Source organism: Eurypyga helias, unplaced genomic scaffold (assembly GCF_000690775.1).
Source record: "Eurypyga helias isolate BGI_N326 unplaced genomic scaffold, ASM69077v1 scaffold33771, whole genome shotgun sequence".
Taxonomy (NCBI): domain Eukaryota; kingdom Metazoa; phylum Chordata; class Aves; order Eurypygiformes; family Eurypygidae; genus Eurypyga; species Eurypyga helias.
This window is the reverse complement of record NW_010233419.1, coordinates 1,693-22,799: the sequence shown is the minus strand read 5'-3', so window position 1 is coordinate 22,799 and position 21,107 is coordinate 1,693. Positions and strand designations below refer to the sequence as shown.

The following is a 21,107-nucleotide window of genomic DNA, read 5'->3' as shown; positions in this document are numbered from 1 at the left end:
CCTCTTTCCTCTCCCCGTTCTCACCCCCCCCACCCCCCCCAGCCTGTCCCCATGGCAGAGGGGCTCCAGCCCTCGGAGCATCTTTCTGGCCTCCTCTGGACTCGCTCCAAACGATCTATATCCTTCTTATGCTGAAGGCTGAACAGTTGGACGCAGCACTCCAGGTGGGGTCTCACCAGAGCAGAGTACAGGGGCAGAATCCCCTCCCTCGACCTGCTGGCCACGCTGCTCTGGATCCAGCCCAGGATACAGTTGGCTTTCTGGGCTGCCAGCGCACACGGCCGGCTCATGTCCAGCTTTTCGTCCACCAATGCTAGCTTACTCCCATGTTCTCTTTAGCTTCCTTGCTTTTCTCTTTCTACCTCCTCCAATTTTTCCTTTCCGGAATAAATCTGACACTAGAATGCTGAACATAACCCAAACTGTGCTGCATGGGCTTGTGGCTGGGGTTAGATTCCTGTCTGTCCTTTGTTTAGTAGGACAGGCACAGCCTATTGCTTATGGGTGCCTTGTCTGGGTTGATAAAATATGTAACATCGGCATAGATTTATTGTTATTTGTTCCCAGTCCAACTGCAGTATTTGTGCTTTAGGTGATTGCATTTAAGATTTTTCTCTTGCCTTTCTTATCGCGCAGTGGGTGAAAAGATGGCTTTTGCTTGTATTTCCTGCCTTAGAAATCAGTATGAGTTTGGCACCGCCACCTTTGGACAAAAACCTTCCTGTAACAGAGCGACTGTGTCACCTGCAGCTGTACCTGCAGAAGAAGCCCAAGCAGGAGCGCTCACTTGTGATGTACAACTTCATTCAGCACTACAAGACCCTGGTGATGGCTTGTGGCATCTCCTTGGAAGGAAGTTTTGAGGACCCAAAGGTTTGCAGGATTAAGAGGTTTAGCTTGGGTAAAACTAGTAGTTTAGACACACCATGGGAAAGACAGCAGTACCTTCTGGGTACTGCCCTTCTCTTGTTTACCTTTGAATATGCATGCCTGTCTGGGGGTTTAGTGATGCCTAGAACAGTTTTTAGAGGGGAATTCTTCTGCTGTGTGAGAGCAGGTTCAGTGATACGGTAACACTTTCACACCTGATTGCTTGGGTGGGGAGGATGAGGTTGAATCTCTGCCTGTCCCAGTGGACAGAGCTGAACTTTTGTTTTGTTGCTGTAAGAAGCCTGGGACTGAAATGGGAGAGGTGCTTCTGGTCAGATGATTGATTCTGACAGCAGAAGCCTTTGTGAGCAGAAGATTTACCTGCTGTGCATGTGGACTGCCTTGCTACCACTCTTTTCTGAAAACAAAACAAAGTTTGCATATCGTTTCAAAAGGTTTGGGTACCATTTGTCATTCAAACTAAACACTAGAAAGAGGTAAAAGCACCTTCTTGTCCTTGTCAGGAAAAGCTCTAAATGCCTAGATATTTCTGGTGTTGATTTTTAAAGCTTGCATCACACATGGGCACAATGGCATCGTGGCAATATTGCAGTCTACAGGAAAGCAGCTAAGGTGTTCAACACAAAGACAAACACGGCTTTTCATACCGACACGTAGTTTTAGGACAAAATTGAAAAGCAGCAAGAGTAGCACCCTTCCCTGCACTGTTCCACATATTAAATGGAGCCATACTCGTATTTGTCCACTTTTGTGTTGCAGTGAACATACATGTGCACATTCACCCCCCCACCCCTGTGTGTGTGTGAGTGGTTTTCACCTTCCGCTTGCATGGCAGAGACAGTGCAGAAACCTGTGTTTCACCCTATTTTAACACAAAAAATTGAAATACAGCTATGAGCAGGGTTGCTTTGAAAGTGGTGGGAGGTACGAGGCTTACCGCGAGTAAAATTTGCCTTGCAGAGTTCTTCGTACTGGTGCTGATGTGCAAAAAACCAGGAGAGCTCAGCTTGACTAATATTTTAGATCAGCAGCAAGCTCTTATTTTTACAAAGTCAGTTTTCAGATTACTCATGTTTGATCCTGGTTTTCATATTTTATCCCCTTTGTGTTAGGTTTTAATAGCTGAAAAAACCTGAGGAACAACACTTTTAGGTGTGTGTAGTTGACAGAGGGTAAGGTTTTCAAATGTGCAGGATTAACTCTGGGTGAGAATGAGTTTTCCACAAATTGTTGCAACCTGCCTGCCAAATCAAGAAGAATCCAGCACTATAACCTTGCATCAACCCTCAGTTAAATATTTATGTTGTATTATGGCTGAAATGGAAGAAAGGTCTCACAGAGGTCTCCCTTTTCAAGGTTGCCTGTTGGCTCCTGGATTCTGGGTCTAAGGAACGCACGCTCCACAACATGGTGACTAACTTTCTCCCCAGCGAGCTACCCCTCCTGGAAGGGGTGGGCACCGGCCAAGGGGTGCAGAGCCTGGGGCTTAGTGCCAGCGGAGATTGTTCTGGGCGGTACAGAGCAGCTATCGAGTCTGTGCTTATCTTCAGTGTCATGGACAAACTCCATGATGAATTACGGAAGGAAAATCTGACAGGTAAAGATTGCTCCTCCTCTTGGGGGCAAAGATGGAGGGTAAAAGTGCTACCACTGGCTGAATGAGGGGTGGAGAGGAGATTTGGAAGGTCTTCTCTAAGTATGTTCTGTGGCAAAATGTTAATTTGTTAAAAGAAAGGAGGGAATTTCTCTTGGAAGGACATCTGCTTTGTCAAAAAAAAAAAGATTTTTAATTAAAATATAATTTCTATGTCCCAAATATCCGCTAGTTCGATTGGTTAAGTCTCTGAATCAAGCAGATCTCTACCTCCCAGGTGAGCACCCTGGCCATTCTGAGGGGACTTGCCATGTATGTGTTGCCTCCCTGAGACTTTTGTGATTCCCTAGTGAATGATCCAGTATGTTTACATTCATATTTGCTGAATGATTGTCTCTTTAAAAACAAGCAAACAAAAAAAAAACCCAACCCAAAAGCACATTCCTATTGGTGGGCTTTATGATTATTTCCCCTGTGTTGAATCCAAAGCCTAAGATTAGTGTCCAGTATCCTGAGGTCTTTTATTGCAAGTTTACTACAGCGTTTATAATCATGATAAGTAAACCTTAGAACGTTTTTAAAAGATGTGGGTGGTGGAATGGAAGCGTATCAGCTTAGAAAGCTTTACATTAAGCATGCCTCTGGTTTATAAAATGGTGATGTAGAGAGATGTGTATTTCTTAGGGGGAAAAAAAAGAGAGAGATGTTATTCTCTTAAATGCTTTTGTGTTAAAAAGTTCTGGAATTCTTCTTATCATGAAGTATTTCTTACTATGAAATATTCCAGAAACAAAAGTAGTTAAACTACATCTACATTGAAAGATTTCAGCATGTCAGAACAGTCAGGGTTTTAAAACCTGCGGATTTCCTGGTTGATTTTTATGAATCTGTTGATCTGGTTTTGATGACATGAAACTTTTTCTTGGGGTTTGTACTTACAACAGATGTATTTTCTAAAGTGGAGATGCCAAGCCACTATTGCTTGGCTCTTCTGGAGCTGAATGGCATTGGTTTTAGCACAACAGCCTATGAAACCCAGAAGCAGGTCATGCAAGCTAAACTGAGCGAGATTGAGACCAAGGCGTATCAACTGGCAGGCCACAGCTTCTCCTTGACCAGCCCTGATGATGTCGCAGAGGTAGGTGAGGGTTAGGGTGGGAGGGGGAGAGGTTTCTCGGAAGTTACCCTCAGGAGGCTTTTGCTTAGACTTAAGAAAAAAGACCTTCTTGGGCAGACTGCGTAGGAAGGGATGACAAAATGCAAATTGAGCTCTGCTCAGGCCTGACTTGTCTTCACTCTCGTTATGAGCTTGCTGCCTGCTAGGTGCTGGGTATCTTCTGCTTCTTGCTGATCTTTTTAATTGCTGCTAACTTTAGCAGAAGTAGAAATACGCATGTTGTTTGTATAGGACCTTGCCTTCTCATGTTGAGTGAGATGATCTGCCAATTAATGGCTTCAGGAATGTTTTGGTTGATTGGTGCAGGACTAGAGAAGCTTTTATGCAATACCAGTATTCTGCACGCGAGAGGTGATGTGGTATCATGTAGTCTGGGTCTAAAAATAGTTGTACTGAGTAAGTTGTATTGTAACCCTTGTCCCTGTACAGGCGTGAAAGAGGAGGAAAGACTGCTTCAAAAGTTTAGAATTAACTACTCTCTCTTTTTAAGAACCTGTATAGGAATTAGATTTTTTTAAATCCTAAAAACCAGATTTTTATGTAAATTAGCAATACTGTTATTCCTGAAGAACTTTGCTATATGGTTTTTTTTTTATGTACATCACATAGAATCATAGAAATAAGTTATAATTCCTGTGCATGCTTTTTGTCCCATTTATTTCTTTTCTATAAACTAATTTCTTGCTGAGGGGGTTATACTTTATGTGGAAATAATCAAAATTTGCAAGCAGCCATCACTGAAAGAAGTTCCACAGAAGTATTCCTCGTGCTAAGTGTGGTCTGAGTTAGAACTCCTGAAATACTGCAGAGCTCCAATTGTACTCTGCTTTGTGCAAAAGGGGACGGGAAGTTTTTCCTGAAGTGCTGTCCTCTGAACTACAGATGCTTGTTTCTCATGTGGAAATTTTGGTAGGAATTGTGTCAAGTGTTTTACATGGGTTAGTAGAACTTTACCCTTCTAATTTCATGTCAGTAAGACTTCTGCGTGGCCTAAACGTGCGAGAGACAAGCTTCTGCTCCCTTCTGCCAGCTGTGAAGGGAAACACAATAGCTGCCTAACCTCTGCTACGTACAAACACAGAATGAAAAACGAACGACTGCGTTCTGTCGCCAAGGGAGCATATACCTCATTTTCCATTTCTTGGCAGTCTGTTAGAAAAACTGATGTTCTACAGGAGGTATTTGTGACCACCTCCTCCTGTGCCCTCCGTGTTGCTCCGAAGCCCACTCCTGCTAACACTTCTTTTTTTCACCAGTGTTCTTCCCCCTCTTAGTCAGCTTAACTCCACGTTTCGTTACAGTTGACTGTCAGCAGTCACCTCACTTACTGGATGGAGTTAATTACCTCTTTGAAAAACACACCTCTGAACTCAAACTCACAGTGTGGAGAAAATGAGTTTTTAGCTTGCATTTTGTGGTTAATTAAAATAATGAAAAATGACTTTGATAGCAGACATCTTTAATCAGCTTTTTAATTACCTGAAGCATCTGCACTGTCCTTTGGTTGGAACAAGCTGTTTAAGTGCTCCGTTGCTTTTTGTTTTCTCCTGGGATTAGCATGTAGAAACTGATTTGAAATGCTGGCCTTCTGCAGGTTTTGTTCCTGGAGCTGAAGTTGCCGCAAAATGGAGATGGGAGAGTTCAAGGGAACAAGAAAACCCTGGGCTACACCAGAAGAGCAACTGCTAAAGGAAACAGGGTTAGGTTGAGCAGGCAGTTCAGTACAACCAAGGTACAGTGAAGTCTGGTTCTAGTCTGGAAGTGCCTGTAAAAACTCCCTCTTTACTGCAGACATCTGCTGCTTGGATACATTGGCGTTAGGTATGCTGACTTAAATGAAAGTAAATTTTAACTGCCTTTTGCTCCTTCAGTAACCACTGGAAATTCAAACTGGGTTCTGCCTTCTCTGTTAGCAGCGTTATTAGCTCCTTCTACTCTCCTAAAGCCTGAGTAGTGAAGGCACAACTGTAAATAGCAGGCTTCAATAAGAATAAATCAGGCAGATCTTGATTTCCCAAACCACATGTAAAGACCGAAATAGCACAGTAATTTTGTAAAGCCAGAAGAATTTTTCAGCGTCAGCTTGAAAGAAACTTAAACACAGTGGTGATTAAGTACAATATTTTCTCTCTCTGGTACTACCATATCTGTATTTTGTGCTTCAGAGAATCTGTCTTCAGAATGGCTGATCTGAGGGCTTATCAATTTTAGTACATCTGAAGCTTGTATGGACGTGAAGGCTGTTGACACGCTTGCCAGCTGATGAATGCAGTGGGGCTGCATGAACACCAACTGCTGCAGGCTGACGGGCGCTCTTGCCAGACAAGAGATATTAGCAGATATATACGTTCCCTGTTTTCAGGACTCATTAATCTGTGTTGTTTTCTAAGTTTCCCCTCGTTCGCTGTAGACAGTGCTCGGAAGACAAGTATTGATTTCCGAAACTCAAGTGGCAGTGAAGAAGTGAGCGCGGTGGTGATGGCAGAGCAGGGAGCAAGAAGCAAGCGAGGGTTTCCTCCTTTAGTGATGTGGAGGGATGAGGCTGCAGCTGCCTGCTGCGTACAAAAAAAATGTTATTTTGAGGAACGTTTGAATGCCGCTGTCTCTTGAAATTCTTGTTAGTCCCTTTGCATTTCTGATTTAACTGAAAGGATTTGATTGCTAGTGATCAGCTTTGTCTTTCAAGGAGCGTGGTCAAGGACTTCATTTCATGTGTTCCTAGTGTACAGATAAGAGAGAGCAGGGAGGAAAATATTCCAGAAGATGGAGGAGGCTGGGCAAGAGGAGACACCGTAGGGGACCTATGGCAAGTGATGCTTTATGTGATCATTTCAGGTGATTTACTGCCTGGTGCAGACTTAGGAGTGGTGATGAGGGTGCTGAAGTCCAAAGAGAAGCCACTGCTGCCTTGCGCCTAATAAACCTGCAGCTGTGTCTCACGGTGCTCCGATTGTCCAGGTGTAGGCAGTGTAAGCGGAGGGGAGATCAGTTTAATTTTAAGGCAGTGCCACTGGAAGCTCACTGTGGGGGAAGGAGTCGCTTTTCCTACAGAACTGCAAAAGCTTTGTTTATCAAGCTTTAAAGGTAATTGGAGTTGTGCCTTTTTCTCCCTACAAGGACGTTTTGGAGAAATTAAAGACGCTTCACCCGTTGCCAGGGCTGATACTGGAATGGAGGAGGATCAACAACGCCATTACTAAAGTGGTGTTTCCACTACAGAGGGAAAAGCGGCTGAATTCTGCACTGGGAATGGAAAGGATATATCCAGTGGCACAGACTCACACAGCTACAGGTAAAGAAACGTGCGCAAAGGCCTCACTTCTGACCAATTTTTTTTTAATTTCCTTTTTTTTGTCTGTGTATGGGCAGCTTTTGTATGGGGGAATGATAGGAAATCAAGGCTCTGCTTCAAACAAATGAAACTACTGAAATACCTATTTCACGTGGATCTGCCCTAAAAGTCTAGATATGTTAAAATAGCTTTGGTGTTCGCCTTGCACGTAAATGACCTCAGAACAGGTTCTGGATTTGGGAGTTTCTCATTAGTGATACGGAAATGCTTCCAGGGAACCATCTGAAGCCCATTAAACCCAAATTATTTTTTCTTTTCATAAATTTTCTCAGTGGTCACATCCTGTCCTGCCTTGCCCCCCTTCCCCCTGTTATTTGGAGATGCAGATGTGTCTTCAGCTGTGTTAAGTTAGAGAGACTCCTTTTGGACCCTTACTTGGTTCTGCCTTGTCTTCCTTCCCAGGTCGAATAACCTTCACAGAGCCAAATATCCAGAATGTGCCAAGAGATTTTGAGATTGAAATGCCAACTGTGATTGAAGAAAGCCCGCCCTCCCAAGCCCATGGAAACGTTAATTCCCGTGCTGTTTCTGGGGGCAGGTAGGAGGATCTTGGTAAAGCTTCTGCCTACTCTTCTGATCCTTAATGTGGTCGAGTTGTCAAATTTCTCTTTTCTGACTTCCCCTGTGACTGCTGTCATGTCAGTTTGACTTGTTACTCAGTGTTTCTCTTACAGTTTCAGGGGAATAAATACCTAAAAATAAGTGACACACGAAAGACCTAATAATACTAACAGCGTGTGGCTCCATATAGCCACTTGCTTTTTCAAATTCTCTGTGAAACCCTACAGTGAGATTAGCATTACTCTCCCAACCCTTGGATGACAACCGTGAGTGTGAAAAGTAACTAAACTGAAGTTAAGATTTGGTTTGACTTTCGAAGGGCTGCTCTGGAAAAGGATAGGCTATTGTGGAAGAAGCAGAAGAAAAGTTCATCTGTTTTATGCTGTGCAGCCCCCTGTGTAAGGGAACATGGATGACCATGCTTTTCATTCTTTGTTAGTAATTTCATTTGCGATAATGATCCTGCAGAAGCTACCAGGTAGTAGAAAAAGAGTTCTACATGTGGTTTCTGTTAACCAAATGCCCTGTTTTGATAGCATTACATGCCAGTGCCCAAAGAGAGGTGTGGAAGTCTAGTGAAATACCAAGGTGGATCTTTTAGCAGCTAGTTTGTGAGCTTTGGGGCTTCATACTTGGTGGTGGTTTTGTGTCCTTTCAGTTTTTCTTTCCATTCAGGTTCTTATCCCACAGGTGTCACCTGAGGGACTTTTGTCATCTTTTTTTTTTTTTCCCCAGAGCAAGATGTGAGAATTTTGAGAAGTTTTTTGGCCCTTCTATATGTCTTTTCCTCCCATCATGTGTCTAACAGCCTTGTGCCTTGAGCAGGTCATGGGAAAGAGAGCCCAGGAGTAGCAGGATCTTGTCCATCTCTCTTCAGGAAAAGAACCAGGCCCAGCCATGGAGGCAGAAGTGTTGCTGTGAGAAATGGTTCTGGCACTGCTCAGGCTTGCAGCAGCTTTGCAGGGTGCTTGGAGTGTGGGCTCTTCCCGGTAGACAAGTGGCCCACCGAAGCTGTGGAGTGCGTGCTGAACTTGGAGAGAGGTCTGCTGCTCAGGCTGACTTTTGAGACTACATTCCTTAGTTAAGCAGCCTCTGTGTTAGGGAAATGGGCAATCCTAAAGGCACAGAAATGACCACCGGCACAAAAGAAGCTGTCATGCAGTCTGATAGGCCTTCCAAGCTTATCTCCAAGGTGTCTTTTTACTATTACTATTGCTTCCTCTTGTTTTAAGAAGCTTCTGACCAAAAGAATGTAGCTAGACTAGATCCTGGTACAAAGCCCTTACTCATTCAACTGAATTGGGAACCTGTGCTGGACAGTTCGAGTCTCTACACTTCCCCTGTGCTGTCTGTCACCTTTATTTCTTTTGAAAAGTTACTGCTGTGATTTTTGTGCTACATTTCCTCTCCTTGATCCCCACCATCCCTGAAATGCCAAGGCAGAAGAAGAAAAGGGAATGCACAAGGGAAATAGCATGGTGTCTTTTCTGTGCTTTGCTGACACTAGTTTTGATCTCAGAGATCCCTTTTCATTCTGATAAAGAAATCGCTCAGAACCCTGACACGAACATCAAGGACGTATAAAGGCCTTTGACTGGACTTCCAGTGAAGAACCCAACAGGCTGGCTAGTAAAGTGGTGCTGATGGGAGTAGGAGGGGTGAATGGTGTCCCAGCTGTGCACTGACGGATACAACTCCGTTGCAGCTACAAGTGGCTGGGTGGGGCAGGAGAGCTAAGGAAGCCCTGAGAGGTTGCAGGGCACCTGGGTGCCACTGTATACTTCTGGCCTTCTGGAAACGAAAATCTGGTTGCTTTGAGGCATTTGTTTTTTGCTCAGTCAGTAGAGGGGAAACGTGCAGTGTTAGATGAGCACATCTGCAGGTTGCTTAGACAGGCTTACCTGTGTGTGTGCTCCGTCACGAGGCTGATGTGGGGGGAATCTTTTCTCTCTCTACCAGTTACGGGCTCGTGTAGGCTCTCTGCATTTGAGAATGGTGTTGAGAGAAGACGTGGCACATAAGGTGGGGTGTTGAATTTTTAGGATTCCTGTACAACTTCTTTGCTGTCTTTCTGGAATGCACCCATCGCAGATCTGGGGCCTCTAATCTTACCTGCTTTGGAGTGGAATTATGCAATTTCTGGACCATACCCTGAATGGACTAAGAAGATTTATCCCGCGATCCGTTCAGAATCGGTAAATCCCTTCAGGTGTATGTATGGCATCTGTCCAATTCCCTCATTGTCAAATTTAGGTGTGGATTGTCCAGGAGAGTGGAAGAGAGGCTACTGTCTCATATGTTTTCACCCATTCTTTGTTACAAAAATGATTATGCATCTTTAAGCGTTAAAGAAATTGGTGAAGAACAGCCATTCTTTGTCTCGACAGATGGAGAACGCGTTCCAGTATTTTGCCTGATGGCCTGAAGGTTGAGACTGAAGACAGATCTGAAGAAAGAGGAATACCATTTTCTGTTAGCATGAGGCATGCTTTTGTTCCTTTCCCAGGTAATGCCCAGATCCTGCTCTGTGCCAGCTAATTGCTAAGGATATAGTTAACAAAAAATCCTAGATCTGATGAGGAGTGAAGAATCAATGGCAGTACACCTCTGACCGAGTGGCCTACTTGGATAACTAATGCAGTGTTTAGCATGCCCTCACAATTACTGACATGACTGTAAAGAGCAGCGTTCAACTGGGGAAAGTATTCAGATGCTGTAGTTCAAATGTTCACATCTTCATTTCCTCTTTAAGAATACATATTTTTTATAGAGCTATAGCTGGGAATACACAAATTGAACTCACTCTGGTTCTACCCAAATGGCAGTCCTCACGGTGCCCTCCCAAGGCTGCTGGTGTGATGTCTGTGCTGATCATTCCTGTCAGGTACCAGACTTCCACACAGACGCCTGGATTGATACTTGTCTGTGTAGTTTCGATGGATTTTTAGGTGTAGGGGCTGGGTGGGAAGCAGGCAGGCCTGGGCATCAGGGAAACAGGCAAGAATTTGTCTAATCGAAACAGCGGTGGAAAGCTAAGTGCAAAAGGTGCAAGGACAGCTTCAGTCCTCCTTGGAGTGCTGTTGGAGTAATTTATGAAATAATGATTTCTGCTAACTTGTTGGCTTCAGGTGGCTTAATCTTGGCTGCTGATTACTCTCAGCTCGAACTGAGGATCCTTGCTCATTTGTCTTGCGACTGTCGACTCATTCAAGCCTTGAACGGGGGTACTGATGTCTTCAACAACATTGCAGCAGAATGGAAAATGATTGATCCTGAAGCTGTTGGAGATAGGACCAGGCAACAAGCTAAGCAGGTAATTTTTAGGAAAAAAATTCAGCAGCAGCTTTCTGGGGAGGAACATTTTCTGTTTGGCTTCGTCCATGATTGTTCAGTAGTTGCTTTGTATGTCCTCCCACTTGGAGTACGTTTCAACTGGAGCTGTCTGGGTTTTGGGGGATGAGGGTGGGGAAAGGCGGCATGATGGCTTGGACTCAGAGGTACTCTCTCAGCTTGAACGCTCGCCCTTGTTCCCATACACTTGCCTTCCAGTGAATCACATTTTCTTTTGGCTCTGCTTTTTTTGCATGGCTCACCATACGGCTGTGGTTCTTCACACTGTCCTCTGCCAGATTTGCTATGGAATCATCTATGGAATAGGAGCAAAATCTTTAGGCGAGCAGATGGGGATTGATGAAAATGAAGCTGCCAGTTACATTGAATCCTTCAAATCAAGATACACAGGTTTGGATATGGCTGTCTGGGAGCTGTGTGGTGGTTGTTTTTACTCCCTTCTCTCCATGTCTCTTGAAATCCTAAATTTGTCTCAGCCCTCTACTGCTCCTATCCCTTTTTATTCTGAAGAAGTCCAAGGCATGAACGCTGCACTTTGATACTCCATGATGTTTTACTTCACACTCTGGTTTTATTCATCTTTAGGACCTTGTTATTTGCTTATTACATTAATTAGTTTGTTGTTTTTAAATTAATTAATAACCCTTGGGGATTCATTTGAAAGCTCTTAACTTTCTGAATAAGAAACCCACTTTTCCTTATCAAAACAAATAGCTTTAAAGGATGTGCAATACAACTTTAAGCCACATTTCTCAAGATTTTTAAATATAGCCATTTCTCTCTTCTGCTCTTGTCTTCTGCTTTCATTGAGTGTTAAACTGCTTTGCATATAACCCTTCCATTTTTATCCAGCTGCTCTCCCATATTTTGTAAAACGACATTGTTGCATTTCTAAGAGGCATGTTAATTTTTAGGAAGGCTACAGAGGGAGTAGAGCTGCAATCAGAAAATGAATGGAGGGCAAATGGGAGGAGAGCGAGCTAGCTATAATCATAAAACTTAGAAATGAGCTGGAAGATTATATTTCGAAGATTCAGGGTTTGTTTCTTTAGGAGACAGATGCAGAGAAATGGTGTCCTGTTAAGAGTCTGTTTAGCCTCCAGTAATTTCTGGATAATGTCTCCTTCATGACTGTTAGAAATAACTTCCTGTTTCCTCCCTCTCTCTGCCCATGCATCCCTACAAACTCCGCAACGCACCTTATATTGTAACTTCACTCCTTATGAATACTCACTTATGTTGCCGGGCCGACGTGCTAAGTTACATACCTGATGAACTGCCTGATGCTGTCAGTCCTGATCCTGAATGGCTCCTTTTATGTTTTCTATTCTGTAACCCTTGGAAAGGAGCTGTCTGAAGTTAACCTTTTCCACTTTAGTGCAGTTGTTACCTGAACTTGCAGTGAAAGGGACTCTTCCCTGTCTCACCTTTCTTTGACCTAAGTTTCTTTTTAACACCCTCAGTGGGTTTACTCCTTCCCTTGCAAAGTGCTGGTGGGTAAGTTTCTTTCATTCTACAATCTGAAGTGACACGCTCTGAAGTCAGGCAGCCTGTGGCATCAAGGGCTCTCGCTTCTGCTTTCAACTTCTTTCCGGCTACTTGTCTTTTCAGTGCTGATCCAGGTCCTGACCTTTCCATTACGAATAATACACGTATGATCCGCTGTGCAGAATGGACTTCCTGTCTCCGCGTGCACAGCCGGATGCCCTGGCACTGTGCACCCTCTTCCACCTCAAAAGTCTTAAGTTTCCCAGCAGAGCTGAGCAGAGGCTGAAGGGGTGATCACGCGCCCTTGTCCACTGACAGGGTCTAGGAAATACGAAGAATTGCCCTTGTGCTGCTTGGGTGTCCCAGATGGCTTTCTGTGACTGCAGTGAGAACTCAATACAGAACATTAGCTGTATTAGGGAAAACTTTCTTTTCACAGGGATTCAGAAATTCTTGAGGGAGACGGTGAGGAGCTGCAGAAGAGATGGGTTTGTGCAGACCATCCTGGGAAGACGGAGATACCTGCCAGCTATCAAAGATCCAAACCCCTACAGTAAAGCTCATGTATGTTGAGTACGGTGCCTTTTTCAATTTTATTTTTTTTTAAATCTTTTCAAAGTATTAGGTTTCTTTGCACATCCCTATCTGCGGCTTTACAGGGTCTGTGAGCCATCTTGGTCGTGACCTTCCACTCTTCACTTAGTTCATTGTTCCCTCAGTTTGTCTTTGAATAACAGAGCTTTTGTCATGGTCTCCTTGACGTAAGTCTCCTGTGACTGGGTGTACAGCTGTCATCACTGTGCTAACCTCACTTCAGAACTCCCACGTTGGAACTGGAATGAGTAATTTATCAGAATAAGTGGACATGATTTTAAAAAGCCTCCACACAGTGATGTGCTTTTACTCTTCAGGCTGAGTTGCTCCCACTCAGCAGTCTTTGTACGTTAGATGCTGTCAGCACTTGAACAAGAAAGGGCATTTAAATCCTATATTTTTGGGTATTTGTTCCTTTTCTGACTTCACCTCCAAGGATAATTGCTCAAACTTGTTAGATAAATATTTACTTAATATGCGTCTTTGCACTGGTGGGTTTTTTTTTTTTCAAGGTCATTTTGGACACACCTGTCATAGGCTCTCCTTCAGTACGGGTGAATTGACACCCTGGGGAGATGTTGGCGTGTTACTGTCAGGAGGAGGCATTACACTTCTCAGTAGGAAAGCTGGATCAGGTTGTGTGGAATGAAAGGCTAGAGTGGAAGAGGGAGGAGGTGGGGAGCTTGTAATCCAAGCAGTTGAAAGGGAATCGGGAGGCTTTCAAAAAACTTTTGAGATGGCTTAATCTGAAGGATACTTCAGCATGAAGCTTTGTAGAGGCACCTTCTGTTCAACTTTGATTTGTTCTTTAAGACCATATTAAAGACCAGGTAATGAATTATCTTCGCTTTCGTTTCAGCTTCCTCATAACTTTTCACACACATTTCAGCTCTAATCAAAGACAGAAGAAACTTTGAATGCAGTTTTCTTGTCCGAAGAGGGGATTAGGACAAGAAATCCTAATTTCTTGTGTGGAAAAAAGTCATTGTGCCGTGGTGTGGTCTAGTGTGGCTGTAGTGCCACAGCTGTAATGCTCTGACAGTCAGGGTTCAGTGCAGCAGACCAGATTATTTGTCCATGAGCTCCAGCTTCTTGCCTCTGGTTATCCATTCCTGATGGTTTGAAGACAGGCACAAGTGTGCTTGGATTAACTGTGAGATTAGTCTTCAAGGCCAGGCCGGACGAGGCTTGGAGCAACCTGGTCTAGTGGAAGGTGTCCCTGCCCATGGCAGGGGGGTTGGAACTGGATGGTCTTTAAGGTCCCTTCCAACCCAAACCATTCCATGGTTCTGTGATTTTTCTGCTCCTCAGGAAACTGTTACCATGTGTATATGCTTCTACCTCTCGTGGCTTGTGACTCTTGCTGGTTATTAATATCATTCATTAATTTAAAATTCGTGGAAATACTGCTTTTTCTCAGTCACTGGGAGAAATTTTGTGTCTGAAGCTAGTCTTTGCTGTTTCTTTCAGGCAACAAACTCTTATCTGGAGGTTTTGCTATGCCCGTATTCGGCCCTGTATTTATTATTTTTAACGATGTAGATGTGGCATGCTGGAGTTGAGTTCTTTTTTTGGGTGGGTTTTGAGAACAGCTATCTCTGTTTAGGCAGAGCGACAGGCCGTGAACACAACTGTTCAGGGATCCGCTGCAGACATTGTCAAAACAGCCACTGTGAACATTCAGAGACGCCTGGAAGCTTTCTCCTCTGCGATCAAGTCCCACGGACATCTGGAGAGCTCCTTCCAGAGGGAGAAGACTGGTATGCTCGCCTCTTCCTTTGCTAGAGCAAAATTTGCAGGGTTGCTAATTTAAGAGCAAACAAAAAACCCCCACCATTAGGGCCTTTGGGGTAGGGGTGGGAGAGGTTTTATTTCCTGACAGCGGTGTGTCTGTGTTTAGTGCGGGGGGAAAAAAAGTCCTAAGGAAGGAGGGAGAATGTGTGCTCAGTGCACAAAGTGAAGCAAATGCTGAGATCAGTCAGGAGCCCCAGTGGCCCCAACGCAGGCCTTGCGGAGGTGGGCAGTGGGAGTGTGCCATGCGGTCTGTGATGCCCCCCCGGAATCGTTCGGAAGTGGGAAGGAGAAACCGAGCAGGTACTCCAGCTTTGAAGACAGTGAAAAGATAGACTGGAAAAACTCCTAGTTCCTAAAATACAATTTTTGGTTAGAATGAAGTCTGGAATTTGTTGACTGGAATTTGAGGTACAGAGGCTCCACAACACTATTATGTGAAGCACTTAGCAGCTTAAATTTCTTCTGGCTGCGGGTAGCAAAGCTGTGCTGGGTACTGCTTCCCAGAGGAGTGCTACCGTGGCTTTTTTTAGCATGACGTAGACAGTGTTTTGCTCATCAGTGGTATATTTTTAGAAAGACAACCTAGGGGATGGAGAGCTATATTTTTTTGATAGTTCATATGCTGAAACATGAAGCTGACTTAACACGAAGGATATGATTTGTAGGACTGGGAAGGAAAACTAAATAATTAATTGCTGAATCTCTAAAAATATATGAGGGAGTCTTATTTTAGAGAGACAAGATTCAGAGGTCTGCTATGAGTAGAAGGCATGTGGTTGGCAGAACTTCACACCCCCTCCAGGAGCAGCAGCGACCAACCCTTGGCCAACGTATCTGTAGGGAGGCGAGTAGATGCGTTTGTGTCAGCTTTCCCTCTTCCCATGCTAGCGGTTTCAGGAACTGGAATGAATTCCCTTTCAGCCATCGGAGAAGCATCCCGCATCATGTGGCGGTTTCAACATGGCCGCTTCCGCGTGAGGCGCTGGTGATGCTGTGAGACCCTTCCTGTAGTTGTGAACTGGACTCCCCTCTTGGCTAACCCGAGAAATAAAGAACTTCTGAGTTGGTGTATGTGAGGTTGTGGGGGCTTGTTGGTTCTTTTTTTTTGGAAAAAAGCTTTTACCGTCGGACTGCGTTCTGTTTTGTTTTTGTCAGGCAAGGCCTACCTGGATGCTGGTTTTGTCAGCTACTTGTTTATTCAAAAAACTACTCTTTTGGGTTTTTAATCAGGAGTAGTAGCTCTGGTTTTGGATAGCTGCACTCGGGAAGAGGCTTACTGCTTTTTTAGACTAGCCATTAAGATGATTTGGGAAGAAAAGCAGAACCCTAATTCATTGCCAGAGAGAATGTAGTAAAGCGACTTCTGATGGATCTTGATGTGATTTTGCTTAAAATTTACTTTTAAAACAGATGGTTCAGGCGATGCAACTGTCTCTTGTTTCTGTTCTGATTCATATCATTATAATGTGAGGCTGAAATGTTTATACCTAAAATGCTTTTCATAACCATTTTTCCCTCATTAGCTGCACAAATATTGATAGAATAGTAATGCTTTGTGGTTTTATCTGTAGGCATGGGCTTTTTCATTTTCAAGTTCCTTTTTCTCAGCATTAGGAATGTATGAAGGTCATTTAATTACAGGAAACGGGCCTTTGTGTGATGGTGTCTAACGAACTGTACTCTTCACCGGTGTAGGAAGGCTAACGAGGAAGAGAAACAGAGGGCTGTTACATCCCATCAGCGGAGGTTTCTTTATCCTCCAGCTCCACGACGAGCTCCTCTACGAAGTTGCGGAGGACGATGTCATCCAGGTACAGCCGTGCCGTTGCCTTTTAGCTATATACCACATTACGGTGTTTCAAAGTCTTCCTGCTGGGGGCTCAGCTGCTCTTCCCCGGATCCTCTATCGCTGTGTGCTAAAAAGTCTGCGAAAACAACGTTAAACTGGATGAAAAATGATGTTTGTATTATCGATCCCTTTATTTTTGGACTCGGATTCATGCTTCCAATGTGTGCTTTGCCACTTATGACAGCGCTACCTACAACTTCTCTGCAAGACTTGATGAGCGAAGTAGCTCTGTAGGGAAGTGTTTTTCCTCGTTTGGATGTATTTTTGCCTCCCTGTTCACACTCGTATCTTCTAGTGCCTAATGCAGAACATGTGTTGTTACAGCTGCGGTTTGTACTCTGCATAGGGAAAGGAGGATTCCTTGCTTTTGATGCTTGTTTCCTCACTCCCTACCTACCTGTCTTTGCGGTAGGAGTGTTGTGGTGCTGGTAAGCAGCGTGGTAGGTATAAGAAGTGTGCTGTGTGGCCTTGCAGCACCTTTCATGTGTTTTATGAGTCTCTGCGTGGGCTCTTCCACCGCGTAGGTGCTCCTGTGCCCGGGTGGAGCGGCGTCTGTGCGACAGCTTGCAGTAGCAAGCGCTTTAACCCTGTGCTGGCAGCTCAGTGTCTTCCCAAGTCCTGAGCACAAGTGCAGGAAGGCTCCCAGGGCCCGCTTCCGTGGCGCGGGGATGTCTCTCTCCCACTGCTGCTGTGCGCGTACACGTCTTCAGCGACAAACAGGCTGTTTCCTGACGGCAGGCGGTAACTCTGTGTCTGGGAGAGCTTTCTGTAGGTCTGACTGGCCAGAGCGTTTGTTAAAAAAATTAAGCCTTTTGTTCTTAATGAAATTTCTCTTGGATCTCAGCTCAAGTTTCTGTTCGTTTGGCCAGCTCTGTTCAGACGTCTGCGGCTTCATTCCAGGCAGGCTGTTTTAGAGATGAAAAGGCTCCTAATTTCCTTTCTGTAGAAAACTGAAATCCCTCGAGTATAGACTTTTACTTCTTTAGATACTGACTCCAAGTTATCACGGTGTCCCAAGAACTGGGACCAAGCGTGTGGCTTTGCTTATTATTTATTGTGTTCTGTTTTTTCATTAAGAATTCAAGAGAAATTATGGCCAGCTTTTGGAACTGCCTTTAGATAGATTTTTGTCCATAGATTTTCTGGGCAGTCACTTAAAACAGCATAGGTACACAAGGCATGCTTCCTAGACTCAGACTTTCCTTGTGTGTGCCAGATTTGCTTGTTTTCCAAGGCTTTCTGTCTAGCTGGGACAACAGGGCACTTCTTACCCTTTTGATTGTTTCTGAACCCAGAAAGGATTTTTTTTTTGGTGATAATATTGCCTGCTGTCCTTACAGATGCACTATTGTGTTTTGCCTTTGGTACATTGGAGTTTTCAGAACAGACTCCACGAAACTGGGACAAGTTGCCCAGAGAAGCTGTGGATGCCCCATCCCTGGAAGTGTCCAAGGCCAGGCTGGATGAGGCTTGGAGCAACCTGGTCTAGTGGAAGGTGTCCCTGCCCATGGCAGGGGGGTTGGAACTGGATGGTCCTTAAGGTCCCTTCCAACCCAAACCATTCTGTGATTCTGTGATGTGAAACACTTAGAATTATGCAGCTGGGTGGAAGAGGAGGCTCTGCAGAATGCTCAAGTGTTTAATGTTTAATCTTGCCTCTTCTCTAAGCAGCCTTAAGCAGTGCAGAACCCGTCACAGGTCTGTGCTGCGTCAAGCGTTACTGGCTTCACGCACTTTCTCCATTCGTAAGCCCTAATCAGGATTAACGTGGTTGGATGCATTCCCATCTGTGTTCAGTCAGTGCAGGTAAATGCAGGAGAGGATTCCAGGTGTCCGGCCACTCCAGCTATCAACAGAAAACCAGCACTGGGCTTAGGTGTGCATCTGATCTGTAGCATTTTCTTGCAGGTCGCTCAGATTGTCAAGCACGAGATGGAAAACGCCATCAAACTCTTGGTGAAACTGAGTGTTAAAGTGAAAGTTGGACCCAGCTGGGGAGACCTGCAGGACCTGGAGCTCTGAGGTGAAACGCGGCTTTCGCACCCGTGGCTAGGCGGAAGGTGCCACAGAGCAGGCAGGGCGAGGGCCCGTGACAGACGCGCGTGCAGCCTGATCCTCCCGTGTCTACAGACGTCGTGGTGAGCTGCCTTCTGAAACGCGTGGTGGGAGCTGGTATGAGTTCACCCAGCCAAACTCTTCACGGGTCGTGCAGCGCGCTGAGGCGTGTTTATGCAACTGCGGCAGTGTTAATTGCTAAAAGCATGATATTTAAATTAATTCTGTTAAAATATGCTTGATCTTGTAATTTAAAACAAAACCCCAAAGCCTAATGTTTTTATTACATATGAAACGAGCTGGATTATTTGATTAAAACAAGGCACAAAGATAACTTGGCAGATCTTGTGTGTAATTGCGTGTAGGACAGAAAGTTACTGTGTTGGCACTTAATGTTGAGTTTTACAGGCCTCTACTAGGATCATTTTGTACTGAATTCTGCTGATGATATTCAGGTGCCAGAATGGCTTTACGGCTGGCTGGATCGCTCACTGAGCAGCTGCGTGGCATTCACAGCGGGTGGAACCCGTGCTCGGTTGGCCTCCGACTTCCAGGGGAAAGCATCACGGCTACTGGCTGCCGTAATTCGTCCTGCTGCTACCGTGCAAGCTGGCCTTCAGGGGGATGTTGTTCAGACTCTTTTATAGTTAAACATTCATTTTTAAAGAATGAAACCCAATTTCTCGGTTGGAAACAACAGTTTGTATGGCTGTGAAGAGCAAAAGTGAATCGGTCTGGCCAGCTGAAGTGACAGACTTGCCGGTGCTTGAGTCTGGGGTGTTGTTGAATGGGGGTGAACCTGGGGGTGAACCTCATCACGCAGAGGCCCGTCTCTCGGGGAAGCCTCAAACCTGCTTGTTGGCAGCCTTGCTGAAAACTGCTGGGATTTCCCTCGCACTTTGGCTCCGTCCCTTGGATCAGGCAGGAAGTTTTTCTGGGAGTTTGGGCTTGTCTTGGTCCTGAGGGTGACTCGGGTCACCCGCCGGGATCGGGTGTTTCAGAAGAGGGGACAAGGAAGGAGCTCACAGGGAATTACTCTGCCGCTGTTTGGCGTTACTCTCCTTGCTAATACCTTCTGGTCTGGCTAAGCCTCACATGGTTTCATTTCCCTTCCAGATGGCTGCAATGGTTATACAAATTCAGCTGGTTTTGTTAACTTCATACAATGCCTGACCTTGGATTCTGTCATTTCCGTCGGGCATGTGACACAAAAGGGAGGACAGGTGCCTCCCGTCGTCTTCTGTATGCCTCTAATTATGTTACCAAGTCGTTCTTCCCCAGCACCTCCCTAATGTAAGCAATCTCCATCTTCCCATTCCTGCCTCCTGTGAGAAACCGTCAAGCCCCTAATTATTCTTTCACTTCGGAGCTGCCGCCAGATCCTTTGTCAGAAGCGTGCTTTTGAAGTTGCCTTGATTGGCTCCGATCCCGGAGGACGCGTGCTTGGCCTGCAGCAGCCCGACAGCGCACCCGAGCTCGTTAACGTCAAACGCGGCGCTTCTGGCGTGGCCGTTATCCTCATGTCAGCAGCACCTGGCGCCGAGGTTTCAGGAACAAGGTGAGTTTTAAAAGACGTTAATGGGGCCTGCGTGCAAAAGGCCGTGTCCTGGCCTCTGATCCACCGCCTGCCTGTTGTGCCGCAAACCGCAGGCGGGTTATCAGGTCACAGCCCCAGGCCGGGGTGCCGTGACTGCCCTTCTCGGGGCCGATCGGCCTTCATTCCTCTTCTGTGCTTCACCTCACGCTGAGGCTTTTTGTGTCCATCCTGCCTGCTCTGCGCTGCCGGTTTCCACCACGTCTGTCACCTGATGGCTGAGCTCTTTATCCACAGCGTTCAGCTGATAGACAGTTGTTTCTTTTCTTAGCTTGTTAAAGCTTTTGTTGTCAACAGATCTGAGCCCCGGCACCCTGGCGTGTGACCATTTGTGCGCGGCCTGTGAAGATGTTGGGTCGGACTGGCTGCCAATTCCCAGTGATTTCCTGTTCCCCGGTGTCATGCGGTGACACACCTGCGCTATATTTCAGGCCTCGCTGGAGCTGCTGTAGCTGGAGTTGCTTATTCTTTAGCACGATATAATATTTTCCTCCCCAGTACTGTCTTTAGAATTTCGGAAGGATGGATCTCACATGTAATTCCCACCCAACAAGCTCCCTGGATAGGGGTGATGCTAAACAATAAGGGGATTGACACAGAACTCCACTTATTTTGCTGAACAAACTCAATGAGTTAATTTTAATTAAGCTGTAATTTGGAGGAAATGAGGAGATGAAAGGTGGCCATGGCTCTGTGAGCGAAGTATCTGTGGTGTTTGAGTCACGATTTCCCAGGATATGGAGAAGGCAGAGGTGCTCAATGGTATTTTTGCCTCGCTCTTCCCTGGCAAGGGCACAAGCCCTAACC

The 21,107-nt window shown here is 45.3% G+C and overlaps 1 protein-coding gene across 1 annotated transcript in view; it reads left to right on the top strand.

Moving 5' to 3' along the window:
- POLQ (polymerase (DNA directed), theta) overlaps positions 1-18,673 on the top strand; it is a gene marked incomplete at its 5' end in the record, with an annotated part of 30,288 nt that extends 11,615 nt beyond the window's left edge. Inside the window, 13 exons of the mRNA XM_010161733.1 lie at positions 677-873; positions 2,248-2,488; positions 3,430-3,623; positions 5,257-5,394; positions 6,780-6,954; positions 7,417-7,552; positions 9,963-10,081; positions 10,704-10,888; positions 11,205-11,316; positions 12,854-12,978; positions 14,615-14,768; positions 16,498-16,613; positions 18,560-18,673. Of these exons, the coding sequence (XP_010160035.1) occupies positions 677-873; positions 2,248-2,488; positions 3,430-3,623; positions 5,257-5,394; positions 6,780-6,954; positions 7,417-7,552; positions 9,963-10,081; positions 10,704-10,888; positions 11,205-11,316; positions 12,854-12,978; positions 14,615-14,768; positions 16,498-16,613; positions 18,560-18,673 (2,006 nt within the window). The remainder of the gene's footprint in view (positions 1-676; positions 874-2,247; positions 2,489-3,429; positions 3,624-5,256; positions 5,395-6,779; positions 6,955-7,416; positions 7,553-9,962; positions 10,082-10,703; positions 10,889-11,204; positions 11,317-12,853; positions 12,979-14,614; positions 14,769-16,497; positions 16,614-18,559) is intronic.
- Positions 18,674-21,107: the final 2,434 nt, after the last annotated feature.